Source organism: Natrix helvetica (genome assembly GCF_964273705.1).
Source record: "Natrix helvetica genome assembly, chromosome: 1".
Classification (NCBI taxonomy): domain Eukaryota; kingdom Metazoa; phylum Chordata; class Lepidosauria; order Squamata; family Natricidae; genus Natrix; species Natrix helvetica.
Genome location: NC_138548.1, coordinates 295199394 through 295223792, shown reverse-complemented (window position 1 = coordinate 295223792; position 24399 = coordinate 295199394). Strand labels below are relative to the sequence as shown.

General features: G+C 41.2%; 1 protein-coding gene across 1 annotated transcript in view; it reads left to right on the top strand.

The window, feature by feature from the left end:
- MST1R (macrophage stimulating 1 receptor) overlaps positions 1 to 24399 on the top strand; it is a 62255-nt gene that overhangs the window by 6489 nt on the left and 31367 nt on the right. The window contains exons 3-6 of the mRNA XM_081935279.1: positions 14401 to 14589; positions 14981 to 15106; positions 16062 to 16232; positions 19502 to 19680. Of these exons, the coding sequence (XP_081791405.1) occupies positions 14401 to 14589; positions 14981 to 15106; positions 16062 to 16232; positions 19502 to 19680 (665 nt within the window). The remainder of the gene's footprint in view (positions 1 to 14400; positions 14590 to 14980; positions 15107 to 16061; positions 16233 to 19501; positions 19681 to 24399) is intronic.

Sequence of the window (24399 nt, the reverse complement as noted above, 5' to 3'; positions counted from 1 at the left end):
ATTCTATTTAAATTGGTAATTTTATGTTTAATTTTCTGAATTTGGGATTTAAGTTATAGTTTAATTTAGCACTACATAAAGATTGGAAATAAATAGATTCTGGTTTTTTTTTTAGTTAGGATTGCTTAACTGTAGTCTATTATATCAGCCTAAATTCATATTTCTAAAAGTTGAAAAAAAAAAGAATTGGCATAGTTGAAACTATGCTTTCAGGATAAAATGCAAAGAAAGTTTGCTTATATAGGCATCGTGTTTTGCATTGTAGCTTTAATTCACACAAAATAAGTTACTGTTTACCTTGGATTTATTATCTGTGCATTCTTTTGCTGATGTAGAAAGGAACTCAAAGAAGCTACAGTAATCTGTTTTCAGGTGCTTGCAATAATCTGTGCCACTTTTCACAAGAACACAAATGAGCTTTTGTATTATCTCCATTTGCTTGTATTGCTTCCATTTCGAACGTCAATACCTTCTCATTAATTTTATGGCCTTGAAAAGTTTCTGCTCTCAGCCTCACTTGTCTATCAGCCGCCTATTTTGAAAATCATTAAGCATTTACAATTGTAATATATATTTTTGTAGGTTAAACCACCAGGAGCTCCTTAGGGATATTTTATAGAAGAATATAAAGTTGTAGACTGAAAAAAAATATTAAAATTATTCAGTATACAAAATATACTGAACAAAAAGCCTAGTCATAGCTTTTTTGTGTATTCAGTGTACCTCTGTCAGGTCTCAACAGTTTCTGATCACTTATTGCTTTGACCCAAAATGTATCCACCTTTGTGGAGATTTTGCAGTCTTTGTCCTTCCCTACAGAATTGCCTTTTGGAATCAATCCCGGTAATTTGTGATTAGAGAAGAGATTGCTTCCATCCCTCAAAACTTTGCCTTATCCCAGAGTACTACATAATGAGGCAAGAGGCCCCAAAAGACCAGATCAGAGGCTATTTGCTTCCTCCACTGCAGATTATTACAATATAAGTTGGAATGAAGACTTGCCCCTTTTAATTTATTTAAATTGATGTGTGAATATGAAGGCTCTAAAATTTGTTCAATAAATAAAACTCAGGAGGCTTCAACAGAGAAGCTCTTTGCATCAATGGCAGAGTAAAGAACTCAAAGCAGAAATGTAGACTCAACCTCTTGTAATACAGTACATCTGTCAGGGCAGCCTCCATCAGTAACCAAGAAAGAAACCACTCAACTCCATTTTTCAGAATTAAGAGTACTTTTACTGGTTATGAGTAGATAGCTGCTAGGCAAAGCAAGATCTGAGGCAAAAGCGCACGTAATCATAGATATCAATATGTGACCCAACTCCCTCCCCCTGGTAACCCCATCCCACAGTCCAATCTGCACACCCCACCGGTGTCATGTGGGTTGCATCTTCAAAAGGCATCATCAGGTTGGTATGCCGGACAGTTGGCCTTGGCGGCAAATCCACTATCTGCCACATGCGCAGTAGATGGTGAGAAAAACACTCCCTTCTTCATTCACCCCTGCACTGAAAACTTCCCCTCCCAAACACCATATCACTCCCCCTCCCCGTTTCAATGGCAGCCGAAGAAAGCAGCAAAGCAGAGGCTGACATCCGGCCCTCCTTCAAGAAAGGAACTCATCCCTGGAAGAAAACAAATGTATAGAAAAACAGGAACAAGACAATTGAGACATATATGTCAACTTGGGTTAGGGTTTATAGGGATAAGTAGAGTAGAATTTCCACAAAAGTCTAGGAGCCCTAACATGGGACTTATTAACCGGTTCAGCTTGGGAGGGGTGAAAATGCTTCCAGGAGACCAGAGATTGAATCTGATTCCTACGTTTCCTGGAGTCCAAAATCTCCTTGATCTCAAAATGCTGCTCTCCCTCAATGAGAAGAGAAGCAGGTGGTGGAGGTAGGGGTGCACCAGTTTCAAAAGGTTTACATGAAACACCGGGTAAATACGGTTGAGATACTTTGGTAATTCCAACCGTACAGAAACAGGATTAATGACCTTCACAATAGGAAACAGACCAACATACTTAGGCCCCAATTTCTTTGACTTCTGGGTGGTTTGGAGAAACTTGATAGATAGAAATACTTGATCCCCAATTTTGTACTCCCTTTGCTTCACCCTCTTTTTGTCAGCTTGCTTCTTGTGTGCCCGATGAGCAGCTTCCAATGTTTTGCGGGTCATGGGCCAGTTTTGTTGGAGTTGGTCACTTCACTCAGAGAGGGACAAAATTTGTGGTTTTTCACCGGGTAATTCTGGAATAGGTACAAAATCCTGTCCAAACACAACCCTAAAAGGGGTGAAACCGGTGCTGCTGTGCACAGAGTTGTTATAGGCTACTTCAGCATGTGGTAACAGTTCAGCCCAATTATCCTGCTGATAATGGATGAAACACCGGAGGTACTGTTCTAAAACAGAATTAGTCCTATCACAAGCCCCGTTAGTCTGAGGATGGTGGGCGGAGCTAATTAACTTCAAAAACTCCTTCCAGAAGAGGGAGGTGAACTGGACGCCTCTATCTGAAATTATGTGTTCCGGTACTCCATGTAACCGGTATACATGTGTAATAAACAATTTAGCTAACGACCTAGCTGAAGGGATCTTGGAACAAGGCACAAAATGAACTTGTTTAGAAAACAGGTCCGTGACGACCCAAATCAAGGTATTACCTTGACTCTCAGGTAATTCGACAATGAAATCCATTGATATTTCCTTCCACGGGGATTCAGGACGGGTCACACTTTGGAGCAGGCCCTGGGGCTTTCCTGGTGGCCGCTTAGCGGCAGCACATATGGGGCAACTGGCTACATAGGACTCAATGTCTTTTGTCAAAGGGGGCCACCAAAATTGTCTTTTAACGAGATGCAGAGTCTTTACAAATCCAAAGTGGCCTGCCATACGGGAATCATGGGTTCGTTGAAGCACAAAAGACTTCATGTTCACAGGAACATACAATTTAGTGCCTATCCAAGCTAGTCCATCTTTCATGGTGCATTAATTTAATGTTCCTTAAACCAGTCATTGGACTCAAGGCCTTCCTTGAGTTTGTAGATGAGGTCTGTTGTGACCTCCAAATTAGAGTTGCTTTGGCTTCTGGTAACCATTGGGGCAGCAAGACCCTTTGCTGGCTGGATGAACCACGCTTAGCTTCGAACTGTTGTATTGTTGGAGTCTGGATAATGCATCAACCATGAAGTTCTTCCCTCCAGGGATGTACTTTAGGGTGAAATTGAACCAGTTGAAATGTTGCGTCCAGCGCATTTGTTTAGGAGATAGCTTTTGAGGGGTCTTTAACGCCTCTAGATTTTTGTGATCTGTCCACACCTCAAAAGGGTGTTTAGTCCCCTCAAGGAAATGTCGCCAGGTCATCAAAGCCCACCTGACAGCAAAAGCTTCTTTTTCCCATATAGCCATTGTCTCTCCGTCTCTGTCAGTTTTCGGGAGGTATAAGTGCAGGTCTGCAGGTTCCTGTCAGTGTTCATTTGAAGTAACACCACCCCCACCGCTACATCACTAGTGTCAGCTTGAACGACAAATGGTGCATCCATGTCCGGGTGTTTCAAAATGAGTTCAGTTGCAAAGAGTCGCTTCAGTTTTTCGAATGCAGCTTGACATTCCATAGTCCATTTTAACGGCATCCCCGGTTTGGGCTTGGACTCCCCTTTAGACTTTAGGAGATTTATAATTGGTAGCGCAATGCTGGTGAACGAGGGAATAAATTGACGATAAAAATTCGCAAATCCCAAGAAACTTTGTAATTGCTTGCAGGTGTGGGGGAGCACCCATTTGGTGACGGCCTGGACTTTTGCTGGGTCCATTTTGATACCATTGTGGGAGATGCAATAACCAAGGTAGTCCTTTTTTTCTTGATGAAATTCACATTTAGAGAATTTGGCATATAGTTCTGCGGCGCGGAGTTTTTTGAGAACTGAACACACCAATGTCACATGTTCTTCACGTGTTTCTGTGTAAATAAGGATGTCATCAAGATAGACCATCACGCCCTTATATAGGTGATCATGCAAAACTTCATTTATTAGTTGCATGAAAACTGTTGGTACCCCCTGCAGGCCAAAAGGGAGTACTCCGAATTGGAAACAACCAAGTGGGCAGTTGAAAGCAGTTTTCCATTCATCTCCCTCTTTAAGCCTGACTCTGTAATAGGCCTCTCTTAGGTCCAATTTCGTGAAAATCTTCCCTTTACCCAATTGGGCCAACATATCCTTCATCAGAGGGAGGAGGTAAACATTTTGTACTGACACAGCATTTAAGTTCTTATAGTCCACACAGAGACGAAAGGAGCCATCTTTCTTTTCTCTAAATAACACTGGAGCAGCCACTCGGGGTCTAGCAGGTTCAATAAACCCCCTTTGTAAATTTTTGTCAATAAATTTCCGTAATTCATCCATTTCACAGGGGGTCATTGAGTAGATTTGGGGTTTTGGAAGTTTTACACCCGGGAGGATATCAATGCTGCAATCTGTTGCACGGTGACAGGGTAATTTATCAGAGGATTTTTCAGTGAAAACATCCTTTAGGTCCCAATATTCTTTTGGGATTTTCTCCTCCCCCTCAATTTTTTCTTGCCCTGTGGCTGCTAGGTTAGATTCAACATCAGCAGGCTTGGGAGCCCCCCCCTTCCCTCAGGGGGTGTAGCAGATCGGATGCGCAACCACCCTTTTCTCCAATTGATGTGTGAGTTCCATTTCCGTAACCAGGGTAAACCCAGTATGAGAGGCCAATCCATTCCTGGCGCAACAATAAAACTTATAGTCTCTTGGTGAGTTCCCATCCACATGTCTATTGGTTCAGTTACAAAAGGGGCAGGGCTCCCCCCAGCTATTGAGCCATCCAGCTGGCAAAATGCAATGGGGACTTTTAAGGTTCTTAATTTCCGGCCCAGTTTTTCCACTACCTCAGGGCTAACAATGCAACGTGTGCAACCCGAATCTAAAAGGGCCAGCATTTTTTCTTGTGCTCCAGTAGTGGGCACCTTAAGTTCTACTGGGATAGTCATGGGGCCCGATCGGGATCTTATCAGACATTCGTCGTCAGATTCGGTTTCACTTTCCTCTGATGAGGAGGAAGGTTCCTCCTCCCCTGGAGTAGGACAGAACTGTGCTGTAGGTTCCACCCCTTTCATGGCAGTCTCCCTTCTTTTCCCGGGCTGTTTGTCTGGCTTTCTCTCTCCCCCGGCAGAAGGTTTTGGGACCATCTTGGTGCAGCAGTTTGCTGCTCTGTGCCCCTCCTTCCCGCAACGGAAACTGATCATGGCCCAGGGCTTGCTAGTAGACCAACTTTCCCTCCTTTTGGAGCGCCTTGGAGGGGTTTGGGGGGGGGTAGCCTTCTCTTTTTCACTGTCATCACAGTACTTGTCTCAGGCTAAATCAATTTCCACATCCGCTGCCAATTCATACCAGGGCTGGAATATATGCCCCCCCCCCCCTGTTTACACAGTTATGGTATATATCTTTGTTTAAACTGTCCATGAAGCCATCCAACAGGGCCTGTTTGGACCAACCCCTCATATAAACAGACAATTCACGAAATTCTTGTATATATTCAGCAACTGGCCTGTTCCCCTGGGTAAGGGTTTTAAATTTAGTTCTAGCTTTTCGCTCTGTGAGCGGATCATCAAAGTGTTTCCTCAGGGCAGCCATAAATCTATTATAGCCTCTCAGTAGGGGGGAGTCAGCGTTATGCAGGGCAACCATCCAAGCCGCTGCTTTATTTTCTAATGCCATGGTAATGACTCTTACCTTGGCTTCTTCTCTAGGGAGGTCTTCGCCTAATTGTTGCATGTAATTCCATACTTGAACCAGGAAAACCCCAATATCTTTAGATTCTCCACCAAATTTCATACCAAGTGGAGGAACTTTGGCCATCCGGCGTCTGTGGGGGCTCCCTCACCCTCTTGGGATGATGGCTCTGGCGGCCGCTACTATTAGGGTTGGGGCTCGTTCATCCTGATCAGTGCCACCCCCCCCCAAGCTTCTATTGGGCAGAACAGACCCTCTGTAGTTCTCTCTATTTCTGGGAGATCCTCTTCTCTTTCAGGCCCCTCTCACATAAGCGTCGCCTCTCCCAAGCCTCTTTGAAGAAAACAAAATGTATTTTTAAAATTCCTTAAAGATGGTGTCAGAGACCTGCTTTGTACCTGAACATACTATGTTGTTGCTTTCTTTCTTGCAAAATGTCTTTGCATACATACCTGTGTTGAGGTATGCGTTAATAACATATTCTTCATAAAAGCTCTACTCTTTCAAGTATCAACAGATTTACTATTTTTGAGAACACATAAACTCGAGGGTTCTTTATTGTTTTCCTGTAACTGTGAATTATATCTTCTTATATCTTTGTTCTGTTGACAGATACCTTGGAATGCTGATGTTAGTTAGTCTTCTATAGGAAACAGTGGAAGGACAGAAAATCTACAATGACTGGGGGATTAATTCGCCAGCTATGTTGTATTCAGAAGAGGACAGACTGAGTGTCCTTGGCAGAGTGAAATAAAATGTGAAGGGCTTTCATGTGTGTCTTAGCAAAAGTGTTTGTTTATGGTCAAAATATCTATGAACAATTGTATACTTTGAATAACTATGCTTTTCTATATGCTTCTACAGCCCTAGAGCTATAGGCTTAACTAGGAAATTGATGAAAGCATATCAGTTAGGCAGTGGCAAAGTACTTCCTTGTGTACTATTGCCAAGACAACCATGTAAACATGTCCTTGAATTCATAGGGAGTAGAGTTTAACCCAAAAACTCTTTCCCCCATCCATTATGCATTTGCATTATATCACACATACTTTAATATCTCAATGAATAGTTTCCTCCATATTAGTGAATCTTAGCAGGTGCTATTCAGCCCTACAGTAAGAGTTCCTTCAGACATGACCAGGGTTTCTTCCACTACCCTACCCTTTCCCTGACCATGCTCTTGCTCAACAACCTGTCACAAAACATGGGTAAGATCAGACTGCCTGAATCAGAATATTGTGAAACTCTTCACAGCCTGATTTTCAAAAAGAAGGAAGAAAGCACTTAGTAAAGAGATGGCAGGCACATTTTTATTACTTTGCTCAATTTCCGCTTGTAATCTTCAAGAACAGCAGCAATGGGAAGTTATGCATTCATGAATCTTCCACTGGCCAGTTGACTAATTTGGCAGCTGCCTGACATGGTGAGACAGGACAGCCTGATGTCAAAACATCCAGGAACTAGAGTCTGCGTCAGTATTGGCAGCAGGTGCAGTATTGCAGCTGTTGAGACTTGGCATTTAAGATCAATACATTTCTGCATCTACTTATCTAACATCAATAAATAGAGGGAGAATCCTCCATTTATGTACTCACAGATAATAGCTGTTGTTTGAGCAAGGATTACCCATTTTGTTTCATTTAAAAGATGTATATGTCTCCCTATCTCTAGGTTGCTCACAGCAACAGTAAAGCCGGTAACTGTTAAACAACTCTAAAACAGTAAAGCAATCAAATAAAAATAAAAATTCTATGCTTATTCATATTTTCAATGGGGTCCTGCAGAAAGCTCCAGTTGACCTCATTCTAATCTTCCCATTCTATTCTATCCTATTGCAGTGTCTCAGTAAAAATGCCAGGTCTTGATGGCCTTCTGAAAGGCTTAAAAAGTGGGTATCTATTGAATTGCTGGGGGAAGGTTTCCAGGTAGGGCCAAAAAAAAAAAAAAGGCACAGAAAAAGCACACTTCCAAGGTCTCATTACATGGCAGGATTTCCTGGAAGGAATCTGGGACCGTGCCTAATCTATTCAATTTAGTAGGACAGGCAGATATTTTTAGGGAGAGGCGGTCCTGTAAATAACCAGATCCCATGCCATGATTTGCAAAAACATTTGGCATCTGTTTTTATAAATACATCAAAAATGTATTATTCCCAACACTTACTAGTTCACTGCAGCCATTAGCAAAACTCTTGTGATATGTCTTTACTAGTTTGATCAGTCCTCCCCCCCCCCTGAGGAAATTACATACCCGAAGAGGATTTGCCTATATAAATGTATACTGTTAGAGCTGCAAACATTTGCATATACATGTAAAAACAAAACAGATTTGGATTTAGTTTTTGAAGGAAGAACAGCAGTGATCTCATAGGTTTGCAGCACCGTGCTTCAAAAGCTCTGAGCCTAATAATTGAAATAGATTTTGACAAGACACTAAGAAACAACCTATTTCAACTGATAACACCCGAAACCAAGATTTAGAAGCATCCAGTAGGATAGGCAAAAGATACAGTAAAGGGCAACAAACGTTATCAAGTAATTGAAACAGCATCTTTCTAGGAAAACCTCAGAAGCCTAAAAATAGAAAACGTGATGTGTTGTAGAAGGGCCAAAAGGGAAACCGGTAGAGACTGAACTCTCAGTGTGCTAAGCCAGTCTTAATCGTGGTTTGATGAAAATGTAGCTATACACTACTACATGTCATCCAAGCCCGTACAAGGAAAACATGGTCCAGCTTAGCACAAAGTGTGAATGAGGCTCCAAAATAACAAGAATCACATAGATGGCTGCCTAATTTTAAAAGAGGGGAGTGGGGCATAAGCCAGATTGTGGGTAAAGAAATGCAGCAACAAATTTTACAAGTGAGGAGAAAAAAAAGATGTCTAACTGCATGAATGTGAAGAGTCGGGAAGGCTGGTTACGAGCTAAGTTATTCTGCAGGAAGAATGAGAGCATAATATGTCCTCTTTGACCCTAACCCTATTCCTTTCGTCTTCATGGTTACAGCTGCCATTCTGAGATGCAAAACTCATGTTGCAACATGAGCTGAAGTAACTCTGGAATAGAACCCCAAAACCTTCAGTAAGGTTGATCTTTAGAGGGAAGTTCTCTCTCTCTCTCTCTCTCTCTCTCTCTCCCTCCCTCCCTCCCTCCCTCCCTCCCTCCCTCCCTCCCTCCCCCCCCTCTCTCTCTCTCGTGTTTCTTCTTCAGGCCCACATTAGTGAAGCTGAGGGGCCCTTTCTTTGCCAGGGTCAGAGTCCCTGTTTCTTTTGTAGAGTCCAGATTGCCAAGCAGACATTTGCCGACCCTTATATTTTGAAGAAATTATCGAGGAAGAGAGAGATTTCTGGCTCCTCCTTTGAGCTGCCTCTCCCAGGCAATCAGTTCTGAGTCATTAGAATTGGTAACAGAAGGAAAAAAAAAACCCCAGAAGGCTTATAAGTGGGTGTGAAACAAATCAAAGAACTATTCAGAGCACGTACCTTTCCAGAAGCCAAAGAAAAAGGTGAGGCCATTGAGTCAACAGAGCTGGGCTACTAACTAAAGGCTGCATGGCCAAAGGTAACTTCTCCTTCTGAGCATTTAGGTGAAATGGTCTCTAGGAAAGAATACTGTAAGACCGTGATGGCAAAACTATGGCACACATGCCAGAGGTGGCACGCAAAGCACTCTCTGTGGGCACGCACGCTGTTGCCAGCGGCTCTTCTGCTTTCCGGTGGGCGCATGCACGCTGCCCAGCTTGTCTTCGAGTCGGCTGGAGCGCCGGAATCCCAAAGACCAACTGGCCAGTGTGCATGCACACACCAGAAACCAGAAGAGGAGCTGGCTCTTTGCACATGTGCACACACATTCCACTTTGGGCACTCTGTGCCAAAAAGGTTCCCCAACACTGCTCTAAGAAATGCATTCAGAAAGCCAAGTTTTTTACAAATAACTTTCTTCTACAGGTAGTCCTCGATTTACAAACACAGGTGAGGCCAATTTTTTTGGTTGCTAAGTGAAACATTTGTTAAGTGAATTTTGCCCCATTTTACGACTTTACATGCCACAGTTGTTAAGTGAATCACTGCGGTTGTTAAGTTAGTAACACGGTTGTTAAGTGGATGTGGCTTCCTCATTGACTTTGTAAGAAGGTCACAAAAGGTGATCACATGATCCCGGGGCACTGCAACCGTCATAAATACGAGTCAGTTGCCAAGCAGCTGAACTTTGAACACATGACCATAGGAATGCTGCAACAGTTGTAAGTGTGAAAAATGGCCATAATTCATGTTTTTCAGTACCGTTGTAACTTTGAACAGTCACTAAATAAACTGTTGTAAATTGAGGACTACCTGTATAATACTTTCACAAGACAACCTTATCAAAACATCAAATTATTCACATAATTTTTAGTCATTTTTAACGTGGCTGCCTCAGAGTGACCTAATGTTATATCTATATGCGGTAATGAGGTGAGCTATTAGAGTAAATATTGAAAGATCTTCGTCCTGAAATGATTCCATTATATGAAACTGATATAGTCTGTTGTAATATTGGATGCAGAAGCCAAAAAGCTTTTCTTGCCTATGATTTTGTCCAAAGCATAGCTTTTTTTTTGTTTTTAAGGAAAATAAAATCAGATGAACAGGAGGGAACCTTTCTGATTCTACTGTGAGGGAAAAGAGGGATAAAAGAGTAATAGTTATGACAAATTAGGGACTTTTTTTGCAGATCATCTGAAAATTCATGTCCACCTCCACAATGATTCAACCATAACAGAAAATTCTGGTGAGGTAATTATTAATACGTTCCAACAAGCCTTGGAGCAGTACACATTCCATCTCCTTTATTCATCCTCCAATGTAAAAGAAGTTGGAGGCATTTGGGTCTTTTCCCACAACAGATCATGATTTGGGCAAACCTGGGTCTAAAGAAACCATGGTTTATATAGCCCCGGCTTAAATTACTCTTGCCAATATTTGTGCACCGTGAAGATCTGTGCTTAATTTAAATTCAGCAGTGGATGCTTTTAGAATTCTTTTTATGAGTCTGAAACAGGAGGCCTTAATGGCTGGAACAGGAATGTCAAAACCCCAGAGGTTTGCCTCAGCTACTTCCTATACTAGGAAACAGTGGCTTTTGTTACGTTTGAATAATGGTCTTCATGAGATACTTTTGCAATTTCTGTTTTTCATTAACACAACGCCATATCTTATTTGTCATTTATCTGCTCTGTACTGGGTACTTCCCTCTTTACTGGATGGCTGAACTTTTCACCTTTTCCAGGTTGGATATATTACTGTTGATCCTTGTATCTCATAAATCTGAATGAAATTCCAGATATCTTTTCCATTTCATAATAGAACCTTGCATAACTTTTTCTTTTACTTTTAAGATTTGCATACTGGGCATCCAGTAACTGCCTAATCTCTTGTTGATGTGCTTAAAGGTTTAAAAGCAGGCCTGGTGCTAAAATAAGCTGGGTTGCCTGCATCTGGTAATTTTTTTTGTGTGCTAGCAATGACAAATATTAATCTGGGAATAAGGTGAAAGAATGAAATTATACTTTGACTGCATAAAAAATGCACAATGAAGAAAATGGCCCTGGGACATGATTAGCAGAATTTTTGGAACTGTGGACTGGATAAGTAGGAAAAAATGTTTGCAGAACAAATACTTTGGCACAAACCTGCTGAAGTTACTAAACCCGAACACCAGATTGTATATTTCAAGGAGATCTGTAGTACCACTGCTTTTGTGAGAAGTAACAGCTAACAATCCGCTTGCCTGAACATATGAAGTTTGTGAATATTAGGATAGGAACCTTTTTTCAGAGTTGAACAATAAGGAGAATCAGTACACCTAGTAATCAAGAACATTTCACAAGCAAGGCAAAAAAATTCAATCTGCTTGGTTAGTTTTCTACCAAGTACTTTTCTTAAAAAGTAAAAGGAAGAGGAAGCAGGAGTTGTCACAGGAAATATAAACTAACTGACTGTAACTGGTCACTGAGGATATTTGATCAGGGCAGCTTATAAAGAAGTTTCCATGGGGCATCACAGCTTTGGCAGCCACTTAAAGTGAGGGGGATTGAAACCACGACCCAATTTCTACAGAGAAATTATTTGGGCAGATGTATGTCCCAAAGAGGGGAATTCACAGTAGTTATAGGTATCGTAGATGATCTCATCAACCTCTCCCAGGTGATTCCTTCAGTATTGTTTAGTATAAGTCTGAGTCATAGAAGAGTCAGTCTGGGGTATTGCTTCAGGCAGACTGTGATCTGTCTATGCTTGGCATGTTCTTTGATCAGAGAGAGTATAACAAGGCTTCATTTCATGTAGTTGATTTCAGTAACTTCAGACACTGGTTGGTTTCTCACAATTGTGCTAAGCCTTGCTGTATTTCTTTGGTGATTTGGAATTGATTTAGCATACTGTGTGAGCCAGTTCAATATGATTTGATATGATCAGGATTTGTGACTTAATAGGTTATGTGAACTTAGCTGAGTAGTTATTAAACCAAATTGGTGGTTAGCACAATGAATGAAGGACATTTAACAGGCTATAGTAAACAGAGCAATTTTCCACACCCTTGGGTGCATGAATGTGCAACGTCTTTTTAGATTGTAAATCTAAGAGCAGAGACTGTTTTTTAATTGCTCTGTAGGATAAACTTCCCGAGATAAGGGTTAAACGAAGCCACAAGCAAGTTTTAAAAAGTGAGTAATTAGTGGCAGTCCAGTCCAAATGCCAACGAACTTCAACTTCCAATTATTTCATCCAGCATTACCATATTAATGATACTGTTGTGCTCATCTGAAAAGTGACAGTTTCTTCATTTGTCAACATTTTTGGCCTATGAGGGTAGCAAAATGCAAAGTTGTTTTTGAAATGTTTTCAGGACATTTAAGCTATTAATTAAAATACGTATATATTCTGTAGCCCCTGATCCAGAAGCGGCATTAGTGATAGAAAATTGGCAATAGAATGAGAAGTATTTCAAATGCAAAATTAGCACTTGCAGTGCACAAAAATAAGACTTAAATCAGAAGCTTAATTTTTAACCAAACAAATCATTGTTTTGGCCATTTTTTCATGTTCTTACACAAAAATGTATGCAAAGCTATTTATTTTTTTGGTAGAGCTGCATATTTGCTTTTTAAACACTCTGGACCTTTACCTTGGGAATGTTTGATTTCCAGATATCTTTAAAATTTTGCTTGTACTTGCTCATTTTCAACACGTGGTATATTTGATTCACCTTTCTTGCCAGACCATATAAAATCAAAATTGATAATGCTTTGGTCATATTTCTGTTTTTTCTGCTTGAACATCTTTTCTCAAAACTTGTCCCATGAGAAGCAGCAGTCATGCCAGCAGCATTAGAATTCATTTAGCTTTTACTATTTTTCACTGGAGGCGGGGGATTTCTGTCTGCACTTATACCAGTTTTAATGATTCATGTCTAAATATTTTTAGTTCTAATAAAAAAACACCCAAAATATTAATAATACATATGCTAACAGAAATAAATATGGGAAAGGTGTTGATAGCATGAATTTTTCCCCATTATGAATGCCTGGCTGAAGCCACTTCAGCCCAGCTTACTTATATTTGCCTTCCTGCGTAGTGTAAGCAAAATTCTCATGTATATTTACTTCAGTGAAATTTCCACTCCAAAGAATTTAGAGGCCCATATGCACTGTAGCCACACAGTGCAGTTCTAAATTTCTTTATTAATTCCTACCCAGCTCAATAGACCTAAATAGATCAATGCAGGATGCCATCTTGATAATTAAGGAGACCTTTTAGGGATGTGCACATGTATTCATGCAAACATAAAGTACAGTGTCGAATGCAGAAAGGGATAGAGGACTTCACCATGACTGCTTTTGTATTGCTAAGCAAGTTAGAAACTCCTAACAGATTTGTAGCTCTTTCTGCTTTCAAGTCCTTCAGCTGCTTTTTGGAAAGAATGGGCTACCTGGGGAGAAGTTTGTTAAAATTGGGGGGTAGGCAGGAAATGGACTTTTGGGGGTGTGCAGTATACTTGGGACGAGAACTGTAGGGACTTGCCTGGGCAGTCTCCAAGAATCAAACATAATTGAATAGAAGAAAATAAGATCTTGGGAAGACAGGTTTTGATTGATCGTTAGAGAGAACTGGCTAGTACCTCTTGTATGGACTGCTTGCAAAGGCCAATTATGTAGAGGCAGTGAAATGGGAAGAGCAATACTGAGTTAGGAACAGATGACTGACTATGTATCCAAGACTGGTACATTTTATGTTGTTTTTAGTCTCTCATAGAAACTGTTCAAGTGATTGTGAAAACCTGTGCTTCCACAAAACCCAATTTCAAAAAATACAGACTTAATCTTTATTACTTCCTCACTGGTATAGCCTTCCGGAATAATTAGAATTTAAAGTGCTTTTACCTTCTCTGGCCTTTACAGAAATGGCACTGGAGTATAATAGATAAAATTGGGACTCCCAACAGATAAAATGTTCAGAATTTCATATTCAGAATGTGTCCTTTCACATAAGACCCTGATTCTCACACCCTCTTCTACACAAAATCAACATTGCATGAACTAATGGTTTTTTGAACTCTTGGTGTCCCTTCTTTGGTGTTTGAACTATTTTCTTATTTTTGTCATGACAGATGAATCTCTCAAACCCAGTGGTGGACGTCAGCTGTTTTAAAAAACCTACTTTTATTGCTATGGATGGTTTCAAATTTGACCTTCTGCAAGGACATATGTCTGATGTATTGCTGACATCTATCTTTGTAACTGCAATAGGGGAACTTACTGTGGCACATTTGGGCACATCTGAAGGGCGTGTTTTACAGGTTAGTTAATGCTATAGCTCTTTGCCATATGCAATGGATCTAATTCAAATGTTTATATTAGAAGTACACAATCTAAAATTTCCAGGTTGCATACGTCATCTCCTTGATCCTAGCTTGTGGTCCCTGTAGCCTTTTCAGAAGTTGCTGTTGAATTGGATTCTTCATGGATCAGAACAACTAAATTATTAAAAGCATGGAAAATGGTTGCTAGCAATTAAACTGGAGTTGTTGGAAATCAGATTTGTAGTGACAGGAATAACTATATGTTCAATTTCCCATGCTTCTGAGCAGAGACCATAGATACATTTGGAGATGTAGTCACAACATTCTTTTATAATCACAATCTCGAATGGACAATTCTTGATGGAAACTTCTGTGTGTGCATTCCTAGATGGTTCTTGATGGATCCAGTTTCTACAAGGCTGAAATGGCCAACTTCTCTTTGGGAGAGAAACTGCCAGTGCTGAGAGAAATTGGCAAGCTGCATCACTCTTTGTTCTTTGCCACAGGAAATGAGGTGAGGCATGTTGAGTTCTCAAGGGAGGCTGAGTCTTTTGGACTGAGACATACCACGTAAGATTATTGATCTTTTTGTTTCTGGGAGGAGGAGGATTATTCAGAAGATGCATTGATTTTACATTGCAAGCAAACCTCAAAGGCTGTTGGTGTCTAGATTCAGTGCCTAATATGTAAGTTCAGCAAAACGTATTGACAGAAGATTTTCTGTATTAGTTCAGAATGCTTCCTGAATCTACTCTAAAGCTTTTGTCATTACTGTTGTTGTTGCCCTGCTTAATGTGAGCTGTTCTGAAAAAGAAGGACCTTGTTTGTTACATTAAGGTAGAAGGTGTCTTCCACCTCAGGATCATAGTGATTGAATTTGCACATACTAAACTGGGATGAAGTTCATCTAGTTAAAGAAAGGATGGAACATCCCAGAGAATTCCAGAATGTTCCATTTTCCATCAAGTCATGCTGAACCTCTTTCCAAACCAGCCGTTCTAGAAGTAGATTGGAAGTTTCTGGAAATAAATCTTCTGAACTGGAAGTGGCACAAGATACTGAAGTGTTGCTCTGGTCCCAAAGCAGATCAGTTTAATGCAGAGCACCATTTCCATTATAGATCTCCTGCCAATTAATTTTTGAGCCATGTTCTGGGTAGAATTATAGAGGACCTGTGACCATTTTTTCTGAAGCCTGGACTATCTTGAGCCAGTATCTCTGCTGTTTTGATTCAAGCTATAGGCAGAGAGTATGCCAGATATATATTTGAAGCATGCCTTTGTGGAAGGAAATTATATTTACATTTTAAATATTTTTTTTTCTGCTATAAAACATTCTAAGAATATGGCTGATGGAAGATATAAAAACATTTTCATAGATTGGGGCATTAGCCCGAGTTAGGGCTGTGGGAAAGATATTAATCCTTTTGTCACTTATCTTGATTTTTTTTTTTTTGGTTAATTTTGCAGATATTCCGGGTAAACCAAACTGGTCCAGGCTGCCTCCACTTCGTAACATGCCTCAGCTGCCTGAAAGCAGAGCGTTTCATGCAATGTGGCTGGTGTGGAGATTCATGTACTCGTCAGGGGGAATGCAAGAAACAGTGGAACCAAGAGAGTTGCCCTCCAGTCCTCACTGATGTATGCAAATTTCTCACTATATGATATTGGCCAATATAGAGTGACTAGTACCCATTACAGCCATGCTTAATGCAGCCATTTGGTATTGGGCATTTATTTCAATTTACATTCCTTGTTAAATGCCTGTTTCAATATTTTTGTTAAATGGTCTTTTTGAAGTCATAGAACACACCCCGAGAGCTGTAATGGCTGTGTTTTTGGATAAATGCTTTCCTTTTGAACTTTATGGCTAAAATATTGGATTATTTACTTTCCTTTTCTTCTTCTTTCTCCTTTATCACGATTGGGATTCACATCATAAAGAACCTTTATCTTCCTTCTGTATTTCATCCATTTTAGCTTCTGCTAAACATTGTAGAGAACATTGTAGATCTTCTGTAACTTTGTCAAAGGAGAGAATTTATTTTTCTAAATATAAGGTATAAAATAAATAATGTGTCAGATGTAAGTGACCAAATCCACATGTGTAGAGTTCAAGGTAACTCCTTTATTATGTTCTGCCTGTAATATAGGAGTTAGCTTGAAATCTACATGGATGGATATGGTCACTTTAGTCTAGGGTGACATTAGTCTCCCTAGAATCTAGACTGTTTATCTTCCATTAGGAACAGATAGATAAGGTTCCATGGAGCTTGGTGGAGGAGTGAGTAGTCAGTCCTGGATCTCTTGCAGCTGTGCAATGACTCAAGATTAATTCCCTGCTTGATCCTTCCTTCTTGTTTGGCTGGGTGTTTTCCAACAGAAAGGTATGAAATCCAATGTAACGGACTGTATATTAATATGAGGTATACAAATTCATAAGCTTAGTACAACACTTAGTGGCCATCCCGATGTGTTAAGGAAGAATAATTATGCACGACCTGGAAAAAAAACACTTTTTCATGTTTATTCTGAATCTTCTTATCGATTTCACTGGTCTTAATGTTTTAAGGAGTGTATAATTTCAGTTACGTTCCCACTCAGTCCAGATTTTTCCAAAGAATTCCAAACCCTCTAATCTCTCCTCTTAAGATAGACATCATTCTGATTGCTCTCTTTCTGCACTTTTTCCAGCTCCTTTGCAATGTTGCCACCGAAACTGTATACAGTATCTCAAATATAAGCATACCATAGATTTTATATAAGGCCATGACGATGCTGACTTTTCTTTTCTCAGACTTTTTTTTTCTAATAACTAGAGATGTGAAATTTGTTCTTTTTATAACTGCTGCGTATGAATTTGACAAAATCCACTTTGACTTCCAAAATCCTTTTCCTGGGTATTTACAGACCCTTCAGTTTCCATCAGTGCATTTGTGAAATCAGCATTCTTTGTGCTAGCTTAAATGGAACCTTTTTGGAAGTTTTCTTAGTCGGATGTGTTCTTTGACATTTGAATAATATATTTTAGTCTACAAACTTGGCCAGCTCTCTGCTTATCCTGAAGTTACATTCATCATCTTTACATCTTTTAGAAACTTGTATGAGTTGCTTATTACATAAGAAATGATCATCGCTGCCAATGGATTACAGTCATAAAAACGAATGACTCTTGCTGTTGACTTTTTCTTGGCAGGCAATAGGAACTTATAACTGTTCTCTTAGTTGCTGTCTTTCCAACTGCAAAAAAAATATTAGGGCTTAGCGGCTATTTGAAACTAGGCGATCTTCACTCCAAAAAGCTTTGCACCAACGGAGAGGTACTGTGCACCATAATATTGTTGCATGGATACAGCATTTACTAGTCAGTTACAAGTAGCTTTTCTGTCGCTTTATCTGTTTGTACCACTAGTCATAGTCTGCAGTAAGATGAGTTAATATTTAGCCAAACAAATTTTAATCAAGTAAACTTTCACCTTCACATACCATATACAGTAATCGCGAAGGTCCCATTAGCTAAATTATTTAAACTGTGCTACAGAGGAAACCACTGAAATGTCTAGATCACTTATATATTAAAGCAGAATGAAAAAAAGAAAACTATTTTATGATTTGTACTTTCTGTTCCTTTGTACAGCTAACCTTTTTATATAAAAATAAAGACAAAGAGTGTTTTATCTGGGACCAAATTTTAGTTGTGAATTTTATTTAGAATAGAACAGAACAGAACAGAATAGAATAGAATAAAATAGAATAGCACAGCTAAGCACAGCACAGCACAGCATAGGTTGGAAGCATAGGTTGGAAGGGACCTTGGAGGTAGTCTAGTCCAACCCCTGCTTGGACAGGAAACCCTACACCAGACAAATGTTTATCCAATCTCTTCTTAAAAATTTCCAGTGTTGGAGCATTTACAACTTCTAGAGGCAAGTTGTTCCACTAATTAATTGTCCTAAATGTCCGGAAATTTCTTCTTAGTTCTAGGTTGAAGATAGCAATAGAATTCAAATTCAGGTGGGGCTATGTTAATACTCATGCATGTGCAGCAGTCTTTGTTTAAAGTCTGTTCCGTGACTAATTGGCAGTTCCTTTGCATGGTCATTTCTTCCTGATTTGACCTGCAGCGGCGTTGATACTAGCCTGTCTTTAAAAATACATAGTTGTCACTAAGGCGACCTGGGATATGGCCTTAGGTCACAATTTTTATTTGCATCAACTTGAATCTTTCTGGTTTTGTTTTGTTTTACTAATACAAGCTTACCCCTTTGCAAGTGATAACGACAGTTTCTTCCAATGAATTGCATCATAGTGCAGCTTTCGCAACAACTGGATAGACAGGGTATATGGAGAAAGTTTGTCATTTCCCCCGGACATTCTCTCTGTGCAGCAATTTGCCTGCCCTATTATTGTACAGTAAATTATATGTTACCTCCTCCAGCCACACCTATATCTATTTTATATTTATATTTATGTATATTTATTGTGTTTTTAACATGACTGTACACCGCCCCGAGTCCCTTCTGGGAGAGGGTGCGGTTTAGAAATCAAATAAAAGTTAAAGTTAAAGTGCCCTTTAGACTGCTGCTTCGAACTGAGTTTGAGGCATAATATTTAACATTTCAGCAGGAGATAGTAAGATTTTAGGGCTGTTTCTGCTCTGGTCATTGACAATGATCAGAGCTGAAGCAGACCAGGGAGGACAATTAACCAGTGGAACAGCTTGCCTCCAGAAGTTGTGGGTGTTTCATCACTGGAGATGTTTAAGAAGAGACTGGACAGTCACTTGTCCGAAATGGTGTAGGATCTCCTGCTTGAGTAGGGGGCTGGACTAGAAGACCTCCAAGGTCCCTTCCAGCTCTGTTCTGATTCTGATTCTGAATCTTGATGATAATTATTATCTGCTTTCACAGTTTCATCCCAGAAACGCACCTCTGCATGGTAGCACCAAGCTGACTCTCTGTGGCAGGGGGTTTCAGTCTCGTCCATATTTCTCTGGCACTGGTGGCTCGCACTCAGGCCCTGGGGACTACTTGATTACAGTAGGAGAGAGGACCTGCTGGGTGCTATTTGAAGAGAGCTTAGCAAACCGGTAAGAAGAAAATCTGCCTCCCTTCTTCCTCCCCACTTGGTTTCTCCCTAACTCTGTCCCATGCATAGGCTTGTGCATCAACATTCACAAAAGAATTTTCTTCAAATTAACTTCATGCATACATACATGGGGAAGGGGAGGGGGATAAAACATGGAGCTGGGCATTGTTTGCCAATTATACAACTTCTTCGCTTGGCAGGAGGGAAAATGAATCCAGGGAATCCACATTTCCCTTTTCTAAAATTTCTACATCATTTCCCCAAGGAGCATCTGTCACAGGCTTTGTCAGTGGGCCAGAGTAGAGTTTGGTAGCATGGCATCCATCACATAATGAGGTCATAATGACGACATGGGCATAGTGACATCAAATGACACAGTTGTGTGCTTTCATCTTGATGTCTGATGCTAGTGCGAAAGTTGCACCCTTTGCACGATGGGGTTACGTGTGTCATCACTGGCTTTTCCTTGCCTCCCTTGTGGACACCCGGGCTCAGCAGTCAGAGCAGAGCAACCTGTGCCATAGTATGTATCTGCTACCATGTTACCATGGCTATGAGAAGTCTGCCGTATTTCCCTTGATAAAATAAAGCCCAAATAAAGCCCCTGGATTCTCTGCCAAAGGACAGGTGCTGGAAGAGGCAGAGCTGTGCAGATCTGCCCTGGAGGTGTGAGTCTGTCTTTTCACTCATTATGACAATTTTGCAGCCACTCGGTTTTAATGGGCTTTTATTGCGTCTGTGTTATTTTCTTCATAATTCCCCAAGCGCCATTAGATAGGAAGTACAGTATAAATAAAACATAACTGATTTTTTTAAAAAAATGTATCAATCTAAAACATGCAGGATCTCACTGAGCGCACTGAAGAGTATTATATTCTATATACTATATTCAAGAGAATCAATGTGATGTAGCAATAGCAATAGAACTTAGACTTATATACTGCTTCGTAATGCTTTACAGCCCTCTCTAAGCAGTTTACAGAGTCAGAATATCGCCCCCAACAATCTGGGTCCTCATTTTACAGACCTTGGAAGGATGAAAGGCTGAGTCAACCCTGAGCCAGTGAGACTTGAACTGCTGAACTGCTGGCGGTAGGCAGTCAGAAAAATTAGCCTGTAGTACTGCATTCTAACCACTACACCACCACGGCTCATATACCCCACAGTATAGTCATTGAAGATGTCCAACTAGTACCAGGGAAACCCAGGTTTCAGCCCCACCCCCCTTCAGCCCTGGAAGCTTATTGGGAAAATTTGGACCAGTCATTCCCAGCCCAACTTATCTCCTGTTCCTTTTGCTGAGGGAGAAAATGGGAGGAGGGACATTGCATACAGCTCCCTTCAGTCAGCGTAGTCTTGCATCTTTTTCCTTTTGGTCTTAACCCCTTTCTTCTTGTTGTCTCTTCCAGTATATCTGTATTCTTTCAGTTAGAAGCAAAACGTTTCAAAATAATGAATACGTGCACTTTTTAAAAGAAGTCTGCATTTTTGCTCATTTTTATCTGTTTATGTGCACGTATGCAAAAAGCAAAATTGGGATTAGGAAAAGGAATTTTCTGGAATTCATTCTCTTAAATATTTCTGCCTGGGAGAAGTTATGAGTTGAAGTCACAAGCAGTGCCAGAGCAGCCTTATAGTCCTCATGTGGAAATCAGGCTAGGAGACATTTCTGTGTGTCAGAGGTTACACACTGGCAATTTTCCCAGAGCAGAAATGAGTAGCAGTTTTTACTGTTCGCTAAAAGTGCAAAGAATTGTTAGAGGTGACCCTCTATAACCCAGTACATTTTCACCGCAGTAAGTGTTGACCTGCAATATTAAAAAAAAAACCAGAATAAAACACAAACCCAATGATGAGGCAGACATGTATACCTTCTTTCAAAAGGGATAACATGAACCTAAATATAATATGTAGAGTTGTAGTGGGTGGATCCATAGCTTTGAGGTTATGGGCATGTTTGATATATGACACCATTGTCGGCCAGGATGGAGCAATAAACTTTTCAAAGAAAGAATAGCTTACAACCACCATGCTCTGCTGCAGGCTGTTGAGTTTTCTATATCCAGTATTGATCACACATGCTTTACAAACTTTGAATTGGCCAACTGCTTTATATAATCAACAAACAACCCTACCGATTATTTATAAATTTGAAAATTCCTATTATATCTGTGCTGGAATGGAAGCTCATCATTGCTATTCCCACTGTGATCCTTTGTTTTTCACTGGAAAAAATGGAAACTGCGTCAATTGTAGAACATTGGAGACCTAGACCTGAAGATGGGACCATTTCAGAAATCTCACCATCTGACTTCCGGTTCCGGCGGCTGACGGCGACGGGCAACTCGTTGCTCGCTCCGGCTCCCCGGTGGGCTTCCCCACTTCTTGGGGGGCACAGTAGAGGTGTCCTGCCGGAGGGGCGGCATCGCGGGGGATCCCTGCATCGGCGGCGGCCAGCGGGAGGTCCCCTGCACGCTCAAGGCACCGGGGAGCAGATCGGAGGGCGCGTGGGCACGTCTTCGCTGACAGGCTGTTCGGAGTGAAAAAAGAAAGCTGAAGGATGCGGCGGCGGAGCGGTGAGGTGTAGACTCCCTTCATTCCATTACCAACTTTAAAATCTGTCAGCTGTGCAAACTTGAACTTTGGCTGATTTGGAGAGGTGCGGCTGGAGGGGAGGGGGATTTCCCCCCCCTTGGACAAGCGGCTGGAAACAAGTGAGCTCTCAGCCCCAAGGGAAGGAGGAGGGGGAGAGCCAAACCAAAGATGTCACACCCTTACTAAATGGATTTTCAGATTTAAACTTTTAAGGTTTAAGACAATGAGATCTGGAAGCCCTGGGAACTTTGAATTTTGAAAACTTTATTTGTTGCCTCAATACCCGAAGCTGGCAGGGCAAGATAGCACACTTCCGTTGTCTTCATGAAATGTGAAACTTGACTCCAAGCTTCAGGCTTCCGGTCTTTGTCTCCGTGCTATCTGGATAATTCTCTTGTGGATTGTTTGCTTCTGAACCCCCTGGAGTGAAAAACGACTGCTCTTTTGCCAGGGTGTTTAGAAAACTCCCCTGTGCCTGGACTCTCTGTCTCCTGGACTCTCTTGGCTGTTCTATCTCTCTGAATGATTCTTCTTTATACTGACTGGACTCTTTATTTTATAAACAATGGCATCTAAAAGACCACCTCCTGGAAAGTCAGGCTTTGCTGCCTCTGCCCCAACATCTGCAACCTCCAGTCCTAGCACACAATCAATGTTAACAGCCTTCAAGCAAACTAAATCTACGGACCTGGAGCTTCATCAAATGCTTCAACAACTTCTACAGGGACAAGAGGAAATCTTGGTGACAACAGACTCAAACTCAACCCCTCCAAGACGGAATGGCTGTGGCTTCCGGCCCCCTGGTTCAACCAGTTGCTTCCATCTCTGGCCATCGGGGGCGAGCAACTGGCCCCCATGGAGCGGGCGCGCAATTTGGGCGTCCTCCTGGATGCCCGGCTGTCCATGGATGACCATGTAACAGCCGTGGCAAGGGGGGCGTTCCACCAGGTCCACCTGGTGCGCCAATTGCGCCCCCTATTGGACCGGGATGCCTTACGCACAGTCACCCATGCGCTGGTGACGTCTCGCCTAGACTACTGCAATGCTCTCTACATGGGGCTTCCCTTGAGATGCACTCGAAGACTACAGTTGGTCCAGAATGCGGCCGCGCGGGTGATTATGGGGAGTACTAGATACTCCCATGTAACACCTCTCCTGCGCGAGCTGCATTGGCTTCCTGTGGACTATCGGGTGCGTTTCAAGGTTTTGATTACCATCTTCAAAGCGCTCCATGGCACAGGACCTAGCTACCTGCGGGATCGCATCCTGCCCCATACATCCCTACGACCAATCCGCTCGCACAGAGAGGGACTTCTCCGGGTGCCGTCCACTAAACAGTGTCAGAGGGCGACACCCAGGAGTAGGGCCTTCTCTGTGATGGGCCCAGCCCTTTGGAATGACCTCCCCCTCGACATTAGGATTACCTCCGATCTCCGCTCCTTCCGTTCAAAACTCAAGACCCACCTTTTTCAATTATCCGGCCTGGCTCAACCATAGTTCCATCTTATTCCTCCTGACAGTCTTTTTAAATCCGTAATTTTAAACTGGGGTATTTTAATTGCTAATTTTATTATTATTATTTTATGTATTTAATGATTGTTACCTCCTTCGTGTATGTGTATGTGTATATGTATATATATATGTGCTTTTTTATTGTATTGCCACCCCGAGTCCCTTGTGGAGAGGGAGCGGCTAACATATCAAATAAATTGAAATTGAAATTGAAATAAAGAGACAATTGAAGGAGATGAAAGAAGAAATTAAAGAGAACCAGGATAAAATTAATAAGAACTCACAGAGACTGGATCTTTTGGAAGATGGGCGGCTGAGATGAAGGGGGGGGGGTGGAGGGTGTGCAGAGGGGAAACAAAGAACTTGACACCCAACAAATGAAAATAGAGTTTGAGAGAATGTCTTTTTATCTTAGATTTCAGAACCTGATGGAGACAGATGATGAAAACATAAGGGACATCATGACAACCATTTTGGCTGAGTATATTCAGAAGGAAAAACAACAGATGGGGTGGGAAATAGACCTGGCCTATAGAGTGAACTCAGCGTATGCTAGAACACACAATGTCCCCAGGGAGGTACACATTAAATTTCTTAGGAAAAGCACAAGAGA